Below are 21052 nucleotides of genomic sequence, written 5' to 3'. Positions count from 1 at the left end.
TGTATCACACTCAAGTTAGATGGCTGAGTCGTGGAAATGTTTTGAAGCATTTTTTTGCACTTAAAGAGGAGATTGATTCCTTCATGAAAATGAAAAACAAGGAGGTTCCACAGCTTGCTGATTCCACTTTTATCTGCAACCTTGCTTTTCTAACAGATGTAACTGATCACCTGAATGCACTGAACTTGAAACTTCAGGGTAGAAAACAGGTGATAACACAGATGTATGACAGTATTAAGTCATTCAAAGTCAAGCTTACTTTATGGGGGAAACAGCTGACTGCTGGCAATTTGGTCCATTTCTCAACTCTGAATTCCTTAGGAAAAGTTGAACCCAAATCCTTGAAAGAATATGCAGAGATCATTTCTAACTTACACAAACAGTTTGATGTGCGGTTTAAAGATTTCAAGGCACTTGAACCACATTTTCAACTTTTTTCCACACCATTTGCTGTTGAAATTGACAATGTTGCAGAGGAAATGCAGATGGAGTTAGTGGAGCTTCAGTGTGACACGATTTTGAAGCAGAAGTATACAGATGTTGGAATTCCAGAATTCTACAGGTTTCTTTCACAAGAAAGATTTCCCATGTTATTCTCTGCTTCTGCAAGGATAATGGCAATGTTTGGAAGTACATATGTATGTGAACAGTTTTTCTCTTCCATGAAGATTAACAAATCTGTGTTAAGGTCAAGGCTCACTGATGAACATTTGCAAGCAACACTGAGATTGGTTTCGTCTCAGGATATCAAACCTAATATTGATGCTCTGGTTGATGCAAAACGCTGCCAGCTAAGTGGCCAAAAATGAAATGACTGTCAAAATTAGCACTGACGTTTCACATTACAGTTAAAGAAGTTAATAAAAAAGTTAATACATTGACTTTTAATAGCATACTATATTTTAATACTATACTACTATATTACTCTTCATTTTTTTTTCTGCCTACCTCCAGGCGCTTCCCGCCGCCAAGCCGCCAAACAGCTGTTGGTGGCGCTTAGCACTTTCCAGGAGGGAGGGGGGAGGAGCGGGGAGCCGCGCGCTTAGGGGAGGAGGTGGAGAAGAGACAGGGCAGGGGCGGGGCCTCATGGAAGGGGTGGATTGGGGGTGGGGCCAGGGGCAGCAAGGGGGCGTGTCAGTGATGCGGCCCTCGGGCCAATGCACTAGTCCTCATGCGGCCCTCGGGGTCATTTGAGTTTGAGACCCCTGATCTAAGGAATGGAGCCTTTGTTCCCTGTCATTAGCATGTGGCTTCGGGAAGAACACTGGTAAAAAGATGTCCTGATTTGCATGAAATTGTGAAACAACCTTAGGGAGAAAAGCTGGGAAAGGCCACAATTGTACCTTGCCCTTACAAAACACTGTATAAGGGGGCTCAGACGTTAAAGCTTTGAGCTCAGACACTCTTCTGGCTAATGTTATAGCCACGAAAAACACCACTTTCCAAGAGACGTAAAGCAGGGCACCATGAGCCTTGAGAGGACCAGGTCAATGTCCCATGAGAGGACCGATTGCGGCATCTGGGGATATAGTCTGTCTAGCCCTTTAAGGAAGCGTCCAACCATGGGGTTAGCAAATACCATCTGCCCCACTGGGCCTGGGTGGAAAAGTGAAAATAGCTACCAGGTGCACCTTGATTGACAAGACTGCCTGCTCTTGCCACTTTAAATAGAGTTAACAGCCCACTATAAAAGGGACTGAGGACTGCAATGGAGGGGTGCCCTTCTGTGCGGACCAAATAGAGAACCTTTCCCACTTGGCTAGATAAGTGGCATGAGTGGAGGACTTTCCACTGCCAAGGAGAACCTCCCCAACCAAACTAGAGCACTGGAGCTATAATAGATTTAGCCATGGATTTTCCACTCAGTGAGGTGGAGACTCAGGGTTGGGATGCTGAAGGCAGTGGTCCTGCGTGATGAGGTCTGGAATCATGGACAAAGTCATCGATGTGTCCACCAAGAGGTTCAACAGCGTGGAGAACCAATGTTGGCAGGGCCATGCCGGCACTACAAGAATCAGCAAAGCCTTGTCCCACTGGACCTTGAGGATGAGAGGGAACAGCAGGAATGCATACAGCAGGGGTCCTGTCCACAAGAGGAGAAAGGCGTCCGTGATCAAACCAGGGCTGTGATTCAGGAAGGAGCAGAACTGCTGGCACTTCCCGTTGCCTCGTGTTGCAAACAGGGCTACCTGGGGAGATCCCCACCTCAGGAAGATATTGCTGACAATGTCCAGTTAGAGAGACCATCCATGGCATTGGAAAGATCTGCTGAGGCAATCGGCCTGTTCATTTGTGCTCCTGGCAGATACGACACCTCCAACTGTATCGAGTGGGTAATGCAAAAGTTCCACAACCTGCGGCTTCCTGGCATAGGGGAGAGAAGCAAGTACCACCCTGTTTGTTTATATAACATCATTGTGGTGGTGTCTGTCAACACCGATACAAATTTGCTCTGAAAATGGAGCATGAAATGTCTGGCAAGCTCCCTGATGTTGATGTGTAGCGATAATTCCGCTTGGGACCACAGGCCTTGAGTTCTGAGGTTGCCCAGGTGTGCTCTCCACCCCAGCACTAATACATCCATGATTAGCAACAGATGAGGTTTGGAAAAAGGTACTCCCGCACGGACCGTCTGTGGATTGAACCACCACTGGAGGGACTCAAGAGCCCGAGGAGAAAGAATGACCAGACTGTCCAGATGGTCCTGGTTTGGTCTGTACATTTGCGCCAGCCATGCCTGGAGGGGATAGAGGCACAGCCTTGCATGCTGCACCACATAAGTCCACGCTGCCGTATGTTAGAGTAATTTTAGGCAGTTTCTGGCTATTGTGGTTAGGAAATGGTCGAGACCTTGTATGATGGCGCTCATGGCTAGAAAACGAGACTCTGGCAGGAACGCCCTGGCCAGGGTGGAATCCAGGAGAACCCCGATGATTTCTATTCTTTGAGTGGGAGCCAGAGTCAAATTCACCACGTTGAGGATAAGACCGAGATTGAGGAACTGGTGCTCCATCCTCAGGCTCACTTTCAAGTTTGGCTTTGAGCCCGAGGGCTGCTTAGCCAAGCCCTGCCCTTGTCAAGAGGAGGCCTGAGATGAGCACCCCTATTACTTCTGCCCCACTTCTTACTGTAGTCCTGTCTGGAAGGGGCAGGGTAGAATCATTGGGCGGCCTGGGGCTTAAATGCCTTTCTTTGTGCAGCTGGTGTGTGCAGCCCCAAAGACTTGAGGGTCACCCACGAGTCCTTAAGGCTATGCAGCCTTGAATCTGTCTGTTCTGCAAAGAGGCCAGAGCAGTCGAAGGGCAGGTCCTGAATTCTGTTCTGGAGTCATGCAGAAGCCCTGAGACCTGTAGCCAAGAGCTGCGTCTCAGTTATGGCCATGTCCATAGTGCGCATGGCCGAGTCAGCTGAGTCCAGGGCAGCCTGAAGAGAGGTCCTGGCGACCACCTTTCCCTCCTCCAGAACCATTCCAAACTCCGAGTGGGAGTCAGAGCAATTCCTGGAATTTGGCCAGAGAACTCCAGGAATTAAAAGCATAGTGGTCTGAGGCCTGCTTGTTGATTCGCTATGCGAAGCTGGAGCCCCCCCAGTGGAGTAGACTTTCCGACCGAAGAAGTCCAGCTTCTTAGCATCCTTGGATTTGGGGGTAGGCCCCGGTTGCCCCTGGTGCTCTTTATGGTTCACCACCTCTATCACCAGGGTCCCGGGTTGGGGGTGGGTGAAGAGGTGCTTGTACCCCTTGGAAGGCACAAAGTATTTGCACTCTACACCTTTGGCTGTCAGCGGAATAGAGGCACGCATGTGCCACAGTGAGTTGGTGGTATTCTGTATGGTTCTCATGAGGGGCAGAGCCAACCGAGGCCTGTCGGGGACCAGAATATCCACCATGGGATCCATATCCTCAGAAACCTCCTCTGCCTGCAAGTTCAGGTCCTGGGCCATCCTCCTGAGCAGAATTTGATGAGTCCTGGTGTCCATAGCAGGCAGAGTGGTGGAGGTCCCCGCTACTGCCTCATTCAAGGAGGATGACACCCTTGGAGGCACAGGGTCCTCATGCCCCTCTGGCTCGCGGGGGATCTCCTTGCGCTGCTTGAGGTGTACAGGAAATGGCAGTAGCATCCAGTGCTGCAGCTGTTTCAGTGCCTGTGCCAGTTCTGATGTCATCAGTCTAGGCTTGTGCATCCCTACTCCAGGAACGGTGCTGTCTCCACCTGGAAGCACAGGACTTTGCCTCCGACTCCAAGAAGTCCAAATCTGATGAAGGCCGTGCAGATCGAGACAGTGCCAGGGACTGGTGCCGTGGCAAAGGCGATCGGCGTCACATCACAGCGGGCTTGCCCCTATGCCGGATAGGAGTTGGTGCTGATGATGTTGCGGTGCCAGAGCGTGAGCCGGTGGGGTGGGGAACTGCACCGTCATGGCAACCAACTCCTTGGTCACCTCAAATCTGTCCGGCATGGAGGGAGCATCCAAGTTCTCCTCCAAATCTTCCCGCACCAGGGGGTTCACTGTGGCCGGACTCAGACCTCCCAGAGAAGCCAGAGTCGATGGCACCAACCTAGGCTGACCCAAAGCTGGGTGTTCCAATGCAGGACGCAGCCCTGAGACCGAGGCACATGTCGGTCCCCGGGATAGGGAACAAAGTGGGGAGGGGAGGGGGGAAAACCCCCAACTTTCTGGAGGATTCTCTGCAGCTTGAGGTCTTCAAACCACAATTTGGGGACTTCGATAACTCAGAAATAGGCTAGGGGTTTGTTATAGAAGTGGATGGGGAGGATTCTGTGGCCTGCATTGTGCAGGAGGTCAGACTAGATGATCATAATGGTCCCTTCTGACCTTAAAGTCTGAGTCTATGAGTCTAACTATAACTTAACTGAAAGCTTTAGTTAGTGATAAAATTATAAACTATTTACAGGGAAAAAAAGGAGAGTCCACTAGGGAATTGCTTGCTAATGCTAGAGAGGAGTTGCTGCAACGACTGTCACTGGCGGTCAGAAGAACTGAAGAGGCGGTGGGTCGTCAGGGATCTAAATACACGGCCATGAAAGCGCCACTCCAGGGGGCTACACAGCCAACCCGATGGGTACCGCCAGGGAAAAACCTTCTGGCGATCACGCATGTAGCATGCACATCTCCTTGCAATCACTCAAAGAGTGACACATTCTCATTTGTAGTAGCACTGTTTCACTTCTCCTACAGGTTTACAGCACCACTTGACAGATCTACATCATACCTCATCTAAATGCACATAAAATAAGCTTTCAAATTATATACTACATGGAGGTGTGTAGGGTGGGTACATTAAACTCCAAAAATATGCCCCGTTTATGGAGAACTGTTGCACTCCTAACACCATGCCACCATCGGCTATTCAACTTTGGCTCAGAGGAGATGTGACGTGTGGAATCCCGCCTTTAGGGTTTTGTATTCCCAGTGGTGTGAAATTATAATTGCAAATTCATACAAATATCCTGACTGACAAACCTGCCAATTCCTGCCCCTATTATCTCTCCAATGTGCCTGCCAATCCCTACCTCCTCTCGAGGCTGAGTGGTTTTATGACACAAACATTAAAACATGAAATAAAGACTAAACATGTGATTGTGTACCTAAAGTCCACAATAAACTATATGTCTATGTATTAGTTTCTATACACACACGCTAAGACTCTTATAGCAACCCAAAGGTGCTAGATATACCATATATGCAATGCAACCGGGTCAATATTGCAATAGGAACTATTTTAATTGATGTTTTCAACTTTAATAATGCATTAACATTTTAACTGTATATTAAGACTCAAAGAAACAAGAATTTTGAACATGTGCCTTTCTATTTTATTATCAGTACTAGTTTTAGTATCAATCCCAGCTTTATTTTGCTTTTGCTTTTATTTTACTGTAACAAATTTGCACCAAAATGTCTGTATTGTTTCCAAATGGTGAGGTTGGCAATATCCCATTTCCAACCCATTGTTTATTGTTGCGGTCTGCAGTATTAAATTTGAGTTAGGTTGTCAGTTCCTTGGAGCAGGGACCTGCCCGTTATATTCATCTGTAAAACACAAACCCTAGACCTCTGCTGCTGTACAACTAATAAATATCACTACAGGTACACTTCACTATAATGTGTAATTGGAAGGCTTAAGTTATGGCAATTCTAGTATCTCAAATTAAATGTTTGATTATTAATCTTAAAGCAAAGAAGACCTAGTTCTGTAAACAAATCTGTGTCATTAGCATTTGAAATAGTATTCAAATTCAACCAATGTAATTCCATTTCTTAAAGGGTCAAGTTTTCATAAAGTCCCCAACCACTTAAACGGTAGGTACATATTTTTAGTAGCACATTGTCTTATGACTAAGATTGTGCCTGAACAATAAATAAGCCTTTATGCATACCATCTGTATTTATGAACAAATCTGGTAGACATCTAACCATATGTTTGAGTGAACATTTCCCCCACCCCTCCATCACCAAATTTTTGCAGGCACAAGAATTGTGCATTATATATATATATATATATATATATACACACACACACACATATATATATATATACACACACACACATATATATATACACACACACACACACACATATATATACACACACACACACACACACACACACCACATTTTCAATACAAAAATCAAATGGTTAAGCCTCTATCTAGCAAATTCATTTTAGATACACATCAATGCTTTTTGTGCAGGCAAAAAAAACCTTAGATAATGGTCACTCAAGCTTGTCTGTAAAAGACAGCAGCCAAAGTTTTGAAGATTACTTTTGCCTTTAAAATAAGATTTCTGTACAGCAAGGATAAATAAGGAACTTTTCATACTATTATTTAAATAGATTAAGTATGTCCTGGCTGAGATTTTCAAAAGTGAGTAGTGACTTTAGGCATCTAAATTTGAGTGTCCAACAGACAGCATGTCTAAAAAAGGCCTACTTTTCAGAAATTGTTGAGCAACAAGCCTCTGAAAATTAGGCCTCTTTAAAAGGTATCTGAAGTTTGGCACCCAAAATCACTAGTCAGTTATGAAAATCTTGGCCCCTGATTGTATCTTACAAATAACCAACCACTGTAGTACACAATAATAAAAAGGAAATCTTAAAGTCACAGCTAGTCATTTTCTACGAGTGATGGCACCTGTGCAGAAGCAATAGAAAATTATACACATTTAAAAACAAAAGCAGATTTGCGTGTTTGTCAGGAGGTGATGATCAAGCCAAACGGAAATGCTCTCACTCAACAAGCAAGCCTTGGATTTGAAGTTTAAGTGTATATAAGGTGCTGGCTTCATATATTCTCAGATTCTAAAAGCCCATAAAAAGGCAGCAAATTAGCATGGGAAGAGCAGCCATCACTAAGTCCTAGTGACAGCTTTAAGTAGCTACTTGCTTCCCAACTTACCATCTTCCTTTTCCTTTCTGCAATCTGCTCCTCTGATTCCATTTCTACTTCATTGCTAATAGGAGTTTTTTCTTCTATATCCTCAATAAAATCTGGCTCCTGAAAGATGGAAATGACTGCTTTACAGAAGCTCTACTACTACTCTTTCAAACTAGGGAAATCTAAAGGCTACACAGAGCAAAGTATCCTCAAATCACTACTTCAAAAGCTACCAGCCAATTAACCAATGCAACATGTAAAAACTATATATCATCCGCTTGGACTCTTTTATGACTCTAGAAATATAGCCTGACTCAAGTACCTTCTCCGATCCAAACAGAAACATCCACATCATTTTCTTTAATTGTAATCTCACGCGAGTTTTTTCAACCAAATAAGAATTAAGCTTCCAAACCAATGGGCACTACAGGGCACACAACACTTATGAACATCAGGCCACTTATTTATGCAGCTAAATAAGGAATTTTGACCTTAACTTTGGACACGCATTTTGAAAATCTTAAACCTAATTTCTTCATAAAAATCGAATGTATATTGTCATGTCAAACAAGATAGGTTATCATATTATATAAATTTGCAGTCAACTCAAACCTATGTAACTGTTAACATAACCCTTTCTACTGATGCTGTATAAATCTCCACTATAATCTAACATTAGTGACTTACCATAGGGAACACAAAAGGTATCTGATTAATAAACACTGAAAAATGCTTGGTATGGGAATGCTTCTGGGTTTTTCAGATCTCTTACAACAGAAGGATAACATTCAAAAATTTTAAAAAAGTTACAGCAGAGTCAATAATAATTGATCTGTTACCAGTGTTCTACCATTTGTTCTTAGATGTGGTTACCTTAAAAATAAAGTTGAAATTATTACATTCGTTCCTTAATAAAACTGCTATAAAGTGGAAATTAACAGTACAATTCTTGAGCATGGCACTAAAACAATTAGACAAAGTACATACATAGGTGTTATTTTGGATGACTAAACTGCTTTTTTAAAGATCAGATGTTATTTTACTGAGCCTCTTCTAGGTTGAAAAACTTTTAGCTCGGCTGTGACAATTCTTATAAAAATTACATAGGATTCTGTGTGCCCAGGAACGGGTTCCAAATACCAGTTATTGCTAGTGGCAACCTGGCTGGAAAAAAAAAAGTAACTTACCTGTAAAACTGTAGTTTGAATATACTGCCTTTGTAGTTCTACTCCTGTAGAAATCACTTGCCAGCCCTTATGAACCCAGAAACATTCTAAAGCAAGTTAGCTGTTTGGGTAGGTCAGTCTACTATGTCCCATGAAAAAGACCACAAACCTAATGTAAACTTTATGCAAAAAAATTTCATAATCAATTGCATATTCATCACCAATTCCCTGATCTCCATCTCTCATCCTTTCCTCCATGATGTTTCCCTTTATAACAGGCTAGGAGGATGGAGAGAATTTTGAAAATGGCTCCCACCAAGTAACCCCACACCTTACACCACTCGTTCATCCTTCAAACTACCCTCATAATCCCATCAAGTATTTAACCCTCAGACTCAATCAATTCTCTCCTCCCTCAAAAAAACAAACAACAACAACAAAAAAATCAATCCATCGTTACGGTATCTCTTGATTTATTTGAATAATTTCTCTTTACTAATTGCTGTTCGCGGCTCCTCCCAAATTAGGATCTGTGAAATTCATTACTTTCTCATTTACCTGCTCTTCTATGCCAATAAATTAAGAAGACCAAACCTATAACCAAGACCCCTGGTACCTAACTAGAACACCCATCCCCACCCATACTCAATAAATACATGTTTATCATTACCCTCTCAACTTACCATCTTTATGCCAGTGTTCAATCTACACAAAAACATACAACAGGTACAGGGAGGCTATTAGTGTGAGACCTGAACATCTTTTTTGGGCTGAAATCTTGGTAGCAGAAATTGTTATGGAAGCAAGCCTATTTATAATTGTGGCTAAAAATATCAGAACTGTGGGGACAACATACGTGTGACTAACACTGCTTCAGGATGGTTTTGGGATCTTGGGGCATGGCACGCAGTTTTTACACCACAGATCTGCAAAGAATTTTAGGAGGCAGAATTTCTGGTTTATGTTGAGACATTTCAGTGAGAAACAGCTGGTTAAAGAAAACCAAAATATCTTTAAAAAACAACTAGTCATTTCAAGAAAACTAGGAATAGTATACATATTTCAAGTAGCTAATCCAACACTAACATTCACAAAGAACAACTCTTTCCAATAACTTGTAAGATTAAAAATTACTCTAAAGCAGGGAATCTTCTGGTTTGTAAATCTGACCATCTAGTGATTTTTGTTTTAATACCTGATTATTGGAAATGGATAGCCTGAGGGGAGAAAGTCTCCTCTGCTTATTATCAGGAATCTTCATTTTGGTGGCTGCTCCTTCACAATCCAGTGTGATGTTCTGATTTTGTGTTTCCTTTTCTCTTGAAAGGTCCTTCTCTCTCTTTCCCTTTTTCCTTCTGGTCTCATATCCAGTATTTATGTTTTCTGTAGGTTCGGAACCATGTTTAAGAACTGGACATTCAGGATTTTCTTTGAGGCAAGCGCAATCCACTTTGTATTTACTAAAACAGTCAATACAAAAAAATATGGTGTAAAAATATTGAACTGAATGCTACAGCAATATGATTTTTGAAAGTTAAACCACTCTTGTTAATTTACAGTGAAATGAACATCTGCCATGATAAAGATCCAGTACTGTAGCATATTTGAAAAGGGTTAATTTAAACTTTTACCAAGCTGTGCAATGTTACATTTTATTACTCTCAGCCACAGGTTCTTAAACCTGTTCCCCAGTTTACAGTTTGGAACGCCATTAAAACAAATAAAAATCTATTATAATAAAAAAAGCCAAATAAAATAAAAAAGCAAAAAAAGAAACATACTCTGGTGCAAAAATGAACAGAAAAAATTAGAGCAATTTGGTTTTTGTACAAAATAATTTGTAAAAATCTTATGTCTGTCTGGATAGGACATTGGGAAACACAACCCAACAGATATTTATAAGTTAATTGAGTTACTTTTATGCAGTGGATCTAATTTACCTCAATTTCAGTAAGGCATTTGATACAGTTCCACATGGGGAATTATTCGTTATTGGAAAAGATGGGGATCAATAGGAAAATTGAAAGGTGGATAAGGAACTGGTTAAAGGGGAGACTACAACGGGTCATACTGAAAGGTGAACTGTCAGGCTGGAAGGAGGTTACTAGTGGAGTTCCTCAGGGATCAGTTTTGGAACCAATCTTATTTAATCTTTTTATTACTGATCTTGGCACAAAAAGTGTGAATGTGCTAATAAAGTTTGCGGATGACACAAAGCTGGGAGGTATTGCTAACACAGAGATGGACAGGGATATCATACAGGAAGATCTGGATGAACTTGTAAACTGGAGTAATAGTAATAGGATGAAATTGAATAGTGAAAAGTGCAAGGTCATGCATCTAGGGATTAACAACAAGAATTTTGGTTATAAATTGGAGACACATCAGTTGGAAGTAACAGAAGGAGGAGGAGGGAGGAGGAGGACGACCTCAAGTATTGGTTGATCACAGGATGACTACAAGCTGCCAATGTGATATGGCTGTTAAAAAAGCTAATGCGGTTTTAGGATTCATCAGGCGAGGTATTTCTAGTAAAGATAAGGAGGTGTTGGTACCGTTACACAAGGCACTGGTGAGACCTCATCTGGAATATTGTGTGCAGTTCTGGTCTCCCATGTTTAAGAAGGATGAATTCAAACTGGAACAGGTACAGAGAAGGGCTACCAGGATGATCCGAGGAATGGAAAACTTGTCTTATGAAAGGAGACTGAAAGAGCTTGACTGTTCAGCCTAACCAAAAGAAGGCTGAGGGGAGATACGATTGCTCTTTATAAATATATCCGAGGGATAAATATCAGAGAGGGAGAGGAATGATTTAAGCTTAGTACTGATGTGGACACAAGAACAAATGGATATAAACTGGACACTAGGAAGTTTAGACTTGAAATTAGATGAAGGTTTCTAACCATTAGAGGAGTGAAGTTCTGGAACAGCCTTCCAAGGGGAGTAGTAGGGGCAAAAGACATATCTGGCTTCAAGACTAAGCTTGATAAGTTTATGGAGGGGATAGTATGATGGGATAGCCTAATTTTGGCAATTAATTCATCTTTGATTATTAGCAAGTAAATATGCCCAGTGGTCTGTGATGGGATGTTAGATGGGGTGGGATCTGAGTTACTACAGAGAATTCTTCCTGGGTGCTCGCTGGTGAGTCTTGCCCACATACTCAGGGTTTAACTGATTGTCATATTTGGGGTCGGGAAGGAATTTTCCTCCAGGGAAGATTGGCAGAGGTTTTTCGTCTTCCTCTGCAGCATGGGGCACGGGTCACCTGCTGGAGGATTCTCTGCACCTTGAGATCTTTAAACCACGATTTGAGGACTTCAGTAACTCAGACATAGGTTAGGGGTTTGTTCCAGGAGTGGGTGGGTGAGGTTCTGTGGCCTGCATTGTGCAGGGGGTCAGACTAGATGACCATAATGGTCCCTTCTGACATTAAGACTATGAATCTATGATGTCTAAAAGGGATCTTGCAAGTTATACAAGTTTCAGTAATATAAAACTTTCTCTAGTAGCATTTATAAATAAGCAGAATATCCAGATTGGTGCAAAAAAGCTCCCAAGTACAATTCAATCTCTTGTCAATAGAGTTTTGCCCATTTGCTCCTGCAGAGAGTTTGCCCTGAGTCTTGAATGGTACTAAGTGGTTCGTTAATCAGCTTTCATGGATTTTCAGCTTATATTTACTTGCCAGTAAAAAAAAAAAAAAAAAAAAATCCCCCCAATTACCAGCCTTCTATACTCAATCTGGGATACGGAAAGCAAGCTGTTTTCTTTCTGGTTTGCGCAATCACCAAGTGATAAGATGTTATGGGTCAAACTCTGCTGTCAACTAAATCTGTAATACATTCCTACCTCCAAATTAAGCCCTAAATTACACTTGTGAAACTAGATTAATGTCTAATGGGGAAATCTATTTAACAGAGCTTAGTTTTGTCTGCAGAATATTTATTTATAGTAAAGACATGACAAAAGGAAAGTACTCCTCATGTCTTTCAGAGATGATGTAGTGTGTCTGTAGAGGTCACAGGTAGAATATATTGAACAAGTTTTCTGGTAAATTGAGCACATTTCATATGAACTCACTAGATCACTGGAAGCACTGAATCCAACTACTTCTTGTTTTTAAAAAAACAGTAAGAACAGTCAATTTTCAGGGGAACCTCATTTTAAGAGTAATGACTGAGGAAGACATTAGCTATATTGCCTAAAGACAAAATTTTGCGCTCTGTAGTCAATGGAAATTGTTCATGCATATCTGGGAGCAGCACTTACCTAATTACTTTACCATTTCAAAACAATGGCATCTATCTACCAGAGTATTTCACAATTCACAAAAGGAAAAATAAGCTGTACCCAGGAGAACATGTGGATCGATAGCCTATAGAATTTAAGATATTATTTTAAGGAAGAACTTATAGAGCTGAACATCCTTCTTTAATGATGGGTTATAGCATGAACATAATTTATTCTCATTTCTACAGAGATTTACCTTAGGTCTGATTTTATTCCTTCTAAATTATGCCAGCTATTAACTATGGTATGTAAAATTGTAAGAAGAGTGGATTAAAAAAAATAGCAGATTACTGAATAGCTCTACATTAGTTTACACTAAATATCAAATCGTATCAATCCACAAAATTAATGAATGTTTGAAGAATTTTCACTGTAAGTCCACATATGTAATCTTATGGAGATATAAAATTCACTTAAATTTACATTGAAATGATCTATCACTAATCGCAACAATAATAAAACATCCCTTAAAGAAAAACCCTGCAATGGCATACACTCTTATCACTGAGGACTTTAAGGGCACCATGCTATTAAAGTGTATGAAAAGAGTAAAATAAAATAGGAATATCTGTGATAACATGATAGCTCCAATTAATATATTACTAACATTTTAGAAATACACCTCTACCTCAATATAACGTGACCTGATATAACACAAATTCAGCTATAATGCGGTAAAGCAGTGCTCCGGGGGGGCGGGACTGCGCATTCTGGTGGATCAAAGCAAGTTTCATATAACACAGTTTCACCTATAGAGCGGTAAGATTTTTTGGCTACCAAGGACAGTGTTATATCGAGGTAGAGGTGTATATTGTCCTATAATACAGGATGTTTCATACAATTTAGAGATAGATACTTACCAATTTCCATAATCAAAATCAAATGCGATAGTAATTTCTGTTCCCTTTGGAATGTTTTGGATGGAGTAAATATAAAGATGAATTGTTCCATCTTCAATTACATGTCTCACCTAAATCCAGGAGAAAAGCTATACATTAGTTTATAATGCATTAAAATGCACACTCATTCTTAAAAACCCAGATATGCTTGACCACTTTCTACAGGATGTTACCTCCACCAATACCATCAATTGGCAGAGACTGATAAAACCAGTAGAAAAAAATGATTATATTTTTAGTAATAAGCAAAAATGTATATATATTTTTGATGCTGCCCTGCACAGGTTCATAAAAAAATTATTCTTTCAAAATGCCTTAATGATACCAAAACATGATCTACTATTAATTCTTTATATACATTTCCCCTTATTCTTTGCATAGAGTCAATGTCCTGGTGAAAATATTTTATTAGTATGTAACATGCTAGAGTAACATGCTAAATGTGAAAATACGTGTTTTATTTTCATTTCCAAAAGAGTATCCCATCCTTTTCATCCATTAGAGACAATGAGAGGTGAAGGTGCTCAGCGCTTCACGCAGTACTGAGCCTGAGTGTTTAGGCACTTTACAAAGAAAGAATACTAAAAAACCAGCATATATAAACTTGTTGACCAGAAACAATATTGAAAGATTAATCCACCATTATACTATATATCACCTCCATATTAAAGCCCCTCAGTCCAAGAACTATGGGAACAGATGGGCTGTACATCATATCCTGCAAGCCAAGCAAAAGAAATAAATATCTAGGTTAACTAAGGAATTATTTCCTACATTTATAAGCTTACCTCCGCATTGGGTGTACAAGACCGTCTAATGAATCGAGCTTCATTTCCAAAGGTTCTTGCATCAACACACATTTCTAGTCCATGGAATTTGGAATAGAACAAAACAAAAGGGTATGGCCTAGAAAGAAAAAGAAGGAAAACCCTAGTTTAAAATTTCTTAATACTGCAGACAGGATGTTTTTCCCCTTTAAAAGCATTAAATGTTCATTTACTGGTTTTGTATCACTATGCTGCATAACATAGTATTGATTTTATATTGCAATTCTTGCAGGTCAGCAATGAAGAACTCTCAATCCAAATCTATTGAGATTTATAAGACAATAAACATGTCTAACACAAAACTTTTCTCAGTTATGGAGGCCAAGTTGTGTAAATAAGAAGAGCAGGAAAGGAATGATAGTCTCATGGCTAAATCTCAAGATTGGAAGTCAGAAAGTCAAGTGTCTATACCTGGCTCTCTATATAATCTTGAGCAAGTCATTTAGTCTTGGAGTCTCAATTTGTAAAATGGGAATATTTACTTACACTTACTAGGTGCTTTATAAATTTAATTGATACCCAAGGTGGAAGCTGTTATACAAGTTCAAAAGTAGTTGTATTATTTTCTTGGTGTACTAGAAGTAACATATGCCAGTAGTTGGCACAAAAAGAACAACAAGATAATTGCAGAAAAGGAAAAAAAGTTCATTGATAAAATAGCACATTTAAGAAAGTTAACTTATTAAAAAAGAGAGTTCTTAAAATAAATATACCTTTTAAAGAAATACCCATTAGCTTCAAATTGTTCTCTCAGCATGAACTTTCCTCTATATTCAATAATAAGCGCATCTGGAGGCAAGTCTTTGGCAGCTTTTAGAATTTTCTTGTTTTTTTGCACATAGCTCTACAAAAGACAAAATGAATTTAAGAAGCATAATTAAACTCATTGTATTAGTGTAATTAAACAACAGATTATATGGCTGCAACCCTTCAAGCAGCAACTTGAAGCCATTTCCTTCCTGGAATTTAAAAAAAAAAAAAAAAAAGCTGTTTGATCTTATAAGCCTTTTCCTCCTATCAATGCACTTATCTACAGATTTAAAATTATAAGGAAGTTATAACTACAATTCCCTAAAACAGGATTGAGAATCAATGTAGCAATGCCCTTATAATTCAGATACTATGTTTAATAATGGACATCTGATGTGTTAGTCTTTTTTAAGTTTTAACTAGTAACTATGCCTTTCATTGTTCCTATGAACTCCCCAGAATCAAAGACCAAAGTGGTTCATCTATACAGTAGAACATTTCCAAGGTATCACTGTCCTTGATCAAATAAAGACACAAACAGAAAGGATGCATTTTAAAACAAAACTTTTGAGAACAGGAGAAAGGAAATTGTAAATTTTTTAATGTATTTCTATAATTTCAGATGGGAGAATGCCCGTTAATAAAAATCTAATAAATACTCGGACACAACAACTAAAGAACTCACACCTCTTGTAATTATGTCATCTCTGATCAAAACTAGATTGGCCTATATCCAGGCAAAGGTCTCTGCAAGCAGTGACTTTCCTCCAAGGAATGTGTCATGTGTGCTGTGCTGGTGCTAGAGAGAGAGAGGCTAAGATGCTTCTACTATAAAATCTGATAAGGTACGTTTTCCTTAAGATTAGCCTTTCCCTATCAATAGCTTGCAGATTCCTTCCACAGAACTCATGTAAGGCAGCTGATGTTTCTCATATAGTATTTTCTATATGTTTTCTCTTTTGTAATTTAGGTGATAATGACATTACTTCTATTATCTAATTTGATTGTCACTGGTAGTTTATTCTGGAAAAAAAACTGTAGGACATCTGTGAAGATACCGCTGACCTTATGCTCTGACCTGGAATGAGGCTTAATGAGAGAACTGTGTAACCAGTTCATAAGAAGAAACATTAGGAAATCACAAGTACACGAGTGAAACAACTGAAAAATTAATAAATATTGTAACACCATCCAAATCTTTTTCATAAACTTAAATAAATATGAATGCAGTAATGGGAAAGTCTTGTGGGGGATACAGGATTACACAGCTAGAGTGATCTAGCCATTCACATGTGTGTTTATGAAAGGTGCAAAAATTTTGTCAACATATATTTTATTTAAGTGCTAGCTGGATTCTGCTGGTATTAGGTAGTCTACATTTTCCATCTTGAGTCTTTTTTAACTAAGTGTTTTTTGTTTGAGTCCTAGGTTTTGGGACTTGCTAACATAAAACTGAAAATACCCTTTGTTTTCTATGGGTTGTGTTGGAGTAAGAACTGTGGGACTGGCCTTAAGTTGATTTCTTCTAAAGATTAAGACAGAACATACACAGATAATATTAAAAAGAATAATGTTCCCAGTAGAATGCTATTCCATACGATATAGAGCTTCCCACCAGTCTGATGCATTCAGCAACATTCCATTTGATGAATCAATTAATAGAATTCCTACAGTTAAAATCTTTTAGAATGCAACACATACCATAATATTTTTAACACATTTGATATGGGTATCAATGAGAACCTTAAAGATTAGTAGTCCTATCGGTGTCTCACTAAAATACTTAAATGTAACCCAAAAGGGTGGGCTTTGTATCCCTTTTGGCTTCCTTATGATATATAAAGGTCTGAAAGCTTTTACTTTTTGTAAGAGAGGGGAAGAGGTGTTTAGGGAGCTCAAACTTGGGGTTTTGTTTGTTTTTTTAATATACTTGAATGATTTGAATTTGATTGAATGATTAGGGATAAAAAAATTCAGAAGTGCCTAAGTCCCATTTTCAGAGACGTTAGGCACTTAGAAAACTTAAGTTTCATTGAAAGACAAACAAAAACAGTCCTCAGGAGGAAACCTGAAGCTATGTTACACAAAATAGGCTGTGGATTGTAATTTTGAGAGTACTGTATGTTAATATTAATGAGACTCACTTATCCAAATATAAAGTTAAAGAAACCATTTTGATTTACTGTGTTCTAAATATGCTTTTATGATGAAGTTTACTATATGAATTTTCTAATAGTACAGAACTTGAACTGTATACAGGTAATCTGCCTTAGTTTACAGCTGTGAATTTTCTAGCTCTTCCCACACACCTCACAGCAATATGGAAGTTTTAGTGGAAAAAATTTGTTTTATAAGCCTTTTTAAAACTGTAGCATATGAGGTAAGGCAGATATAAAGTAGAAGAATATTTACCTCTCACTTCAAGTTCAAAATTAGGCACAAGTCATTAGTGACTGGGACAAATTCTGCCTTTGCATGTATACATAGAGATCCAACTGGAGCCATAAACCAGTCTTCAGTTCATTGATCAAGAACAGACTAGCAACAGAGATGCAACTACCTTCTCATCAGCAGAGGTGTTCCTTCCAGAAGTGGGTTAGGCCAACCACTTTTTGGTAAAAATATGGGTGTTGAACTTTTTCTCCGTAAGCAGAGGAATTATGTTTCTGGGGCTGACAATATCACCATTTGCTAGCAGTGTATTTGTAAAAAATTATAATTACAGAAAAATATACTGTGTATTACTGGGAAATTCTGAATGTTATCTTAAAGAACTGAAAAAAAAAAAGCTCAACACTTAATTTGGACCCGTTGACAATCCTGGCAGAAAAACAATCAGCAGAGCTAGAGAATTATCTAGTCTCACTTCTACAAGTATTCCCCCAGGTCAGAGATGAGGAACGTTAGCGGGGCACAATGGGGAAGTTTACTTCATTACAGTCTGTGTGGAAACTATTCTGTGGATAAACAGAGTAATTCAGTCTCCATGCTGTCAATCTGGCAATTTTTATGAACACTAACATTCACCTAGCAGTTTTTAAAAATAAAGAAAATTGGAATGTTATGAAGCACACAAATGTATGAATATCAACTGTGATTCATTATTTAAAGAAGTTATATATATAACTTATATAAGAAAGTTATAATTTGTTAAAACTATTACTGCTAACATGTTCCCAATGAGCTAGAGATTAAAAAATAAACCTAAGAGAAGAGAAGAACGCTGACTACAACACTGGGAACTGTATCTCATAAAAGCATATTAATTTTAGTGCTACTTTAATGAGTTATGCATTTCTTTCCCTTTTTACACGGGTCCCTCTTCACTTATTTACCTCTACTGGAGGTTTGAAGATCAGATTGCTGGTGCTAATTTCGTTTTTGTCATTTCCATTGCCTAGTCTCAGAGCTATTCTTTGTGCCTCTCTCTGAACACCCTCGCTGTACTGGTTATTATTTGCTTCTTCATAACGATCCATCCATGCCTTGATTTTAGTTTCCCATCCAAAGTTTGAACTGTCAGAAGGATCAATCTCTGGAGCTGAACCCTACAAATCACAATAACCAGAAATTAAAAATCATGTATCTTGTTTGTAATAGGGTAACCTTTAATAAGTTACAAGTTCAAAAGCCAAATATAAAATAGCTGGCACAGGATAAAAGGAAAGGCAAACATTTTCTACCAATTCAGTACAATCAGTTAAAAAGTATACAAAGGAGGGTTGTGGGGGGGGGGGGGGTGGAAGGAGGGGAGGTGGAGGAGGCAACCAACACCTCTGGATCTTGTCATCGTTATATCTCATTCATATATTTTACATTAATCCACTCAACAATTTACTTACAGAATATTCCATTTTTAAATTCTGCAGTACCTTAAGACCATTTGATTAATCAAACTATTCTCTTACAAAATAATACCACTTCATAAAAATCACCAAGCTCAGTATAGTTCAGAAATATATTAATTTTTCCTCAAGAATAATATCTAACTGTCAACAAGTTTAAAAAAAATTAAGCCAAAACAAAAATAAGTACTGTATTCACATTAAGGAAGAGCTAGGAATTTATGTTAATGTTGTTTTAAAAGGGGCATAAGTCAACTTAAAATTATCTGATTTTACTGAATACTGCACCAAGAGCATTTTTACTAAAAAGTGCATCTGCTTCTGAAAATGCTTTGAAAGTGACTAATTTAGACATAAAACCCCTCCATTTTCGTTTCTCACTACTAATATATGTGACCAATACAAACAAGCCAGAGTGCATGTGCAGAGCAGGGGGTGTAGGGAAATGTGAATCAGAGCAATGAAACACCCCACCCCCATCCCCGCTGTGCACGTGGTCTCATGGAAAAACATCTAGAAGTAAATTCCTGGCCCAAGCTTGTGGTTGGCTTCTAGAGAAGATATAGTGAGCATGCAGGAAACTCTTGCTGTTGCTTCCTGGCCCCAAGGGGGCAGGTGTTGGAAGTTAATTCCCCCTTCATTTTAAACTCTTATGAAAGGGGTCAAATGCAGAGAGTTCCCACCTGCCCTCTTCCCTCTTAGTCCCAGCTAGGGTGACCAGATGTCCCGATTTTATAGGGACAGTACTGATTTTTGGATCTTTTTCTTATATAGGCTCTTATTACCCCCCACCTCCTGTCCCGATTTTTCACACTTGCTATCTGGTCACCCAAGTCCCAGCTCTGCTTTTCCTGCCCAGATCCTATGGTCCTTCCTTGCTTGGCTCCACAGTGGAACCACGGATGCCTCAGGATCATTACAGTCCCAGTGTCACTCTCCACCTCCACACCACAACTCCATAGAGGGGCCTGAGGTGACAGGTGTTTTCTGCCACTCCCCCACCATCCCTACATGAAAGACTTTTTCCTTCCCCCAAAACGATTTCAGAGGTCCTTGTTGCTCTATGTGCTGTTGCTTCTCTCTTCTACCTGACCTGGCACCGCAACTGATGGAAGCTAATAAATTAGTAGCATCTGAATTCCTGGTAGTTGAGTTTATCCATGATACTGCTTAACACAGGTGTTAACAGATCATGCATGAGAGCTCCTTCTAAGAAACGCATAAGAGTGATACCATAATGCAGTGCATAGAACTAGGAAGTGAAACTTCCCATCAGTAAAACTGCTTTTCCAATTTTATTCATTTGCAATATTACTTGTCACAATGGTAAGTAAAACATTTTCAGACAAATGATTTTTAGGTTGGCTGTGATGCTTTTTTGTATGTTTATACTGAACAGGACGAATAGTTAGGATCAAATAACTAAAGAACGAAATAGGGGAAGAATTCTGTAGTTCTAATTTACACAACATGGATCTTTTGACGTCCGCTAAGACCAATTAGGTTTTAAGTTAAAACTGTCAAAACACTCTTACAGCTAACATCCCCGATCACTGTGACTTGCTAGAGGCATGGGAAACTCTTTCTCAGGCTGCCTCTTCTAAATTCTCATCCATCTTTTGAAATCTCATGTTTTTCAAAGGAAAGAAAATTCTAGATAAACTGTATTGCCTGCACTTGCAGAGCCGGTGCCAACTGAAAGATAAATTGGTCATTTTCTAATGTGCTTTATTTAAACACCACCAGAAAATATTTATGCAGTAGTTATTCTGCTAAAAAAGGTATTTTAGCACCGACATATGTTATGCAGGTGTATTATGGATAAATATAAAACACCAATATATAAGGTGATATTCTAAATATACAAAC

General features: G+C 39.3%; 1 protein-coding gene across 2 annotated transcripts in view; it reads right to left on the bottom strand.

Annotated features, from left to right (window-relative positions):
- The window catches only part of KMT2E (lysine methyltransferase 2E (inactive)), a 133862-nt gene that overhangs the window by 52743 nt on the left and 60067 nt on the right, over positions 1-21052 (bottom strand). The window contains exons 9-14 of one of the 2 annotated variants that reach the window (XM_045029899.1): positions 18674-18886; positions 15302-15432; positions 14550-14667; positions 13723-13832; positions 9762-10026; positions 7422-7520 (exon numbers count right to left, since the gene is read on the bottom strand). In XM_045029899.1, coding sequence (XP_044885834.1) covers positions 7422-7520; positions 9762-10026; positions 13723-13832; positions 14550-14667; positions 15302-15432; positions 18674-18886 — 936 coding nt within the window. The remainder of the gene's footprint in view (positions 1-7421; positions 7521-9761; positions 10027-13722; positions 13833-14549; positions 14668-15301; positions 15433-18673; positions 18887-21052) is intronic. The other variant, XM_045029906.1, reaches the window with a different exon arrangement.

The sequence above is a fragment of the Mauremys mutica genome, chromosome 1 (assembly GCF_020497125.1).
Source record: "Mauremys mutica isolate MM-2020 ecotype Southern chromosome 1, ASM2049712v1, whole genome shotgun sequence".
In the NCBI taxonomy this organism is placed as follows: Eukaryota; Metazoa; Chordata; order Testudines; family Geoemydidae; genus Mauremys; species Mauremys mutica.
This window is presented reverse-complemented; position numbering and strand designations above follow the sequence as displayed.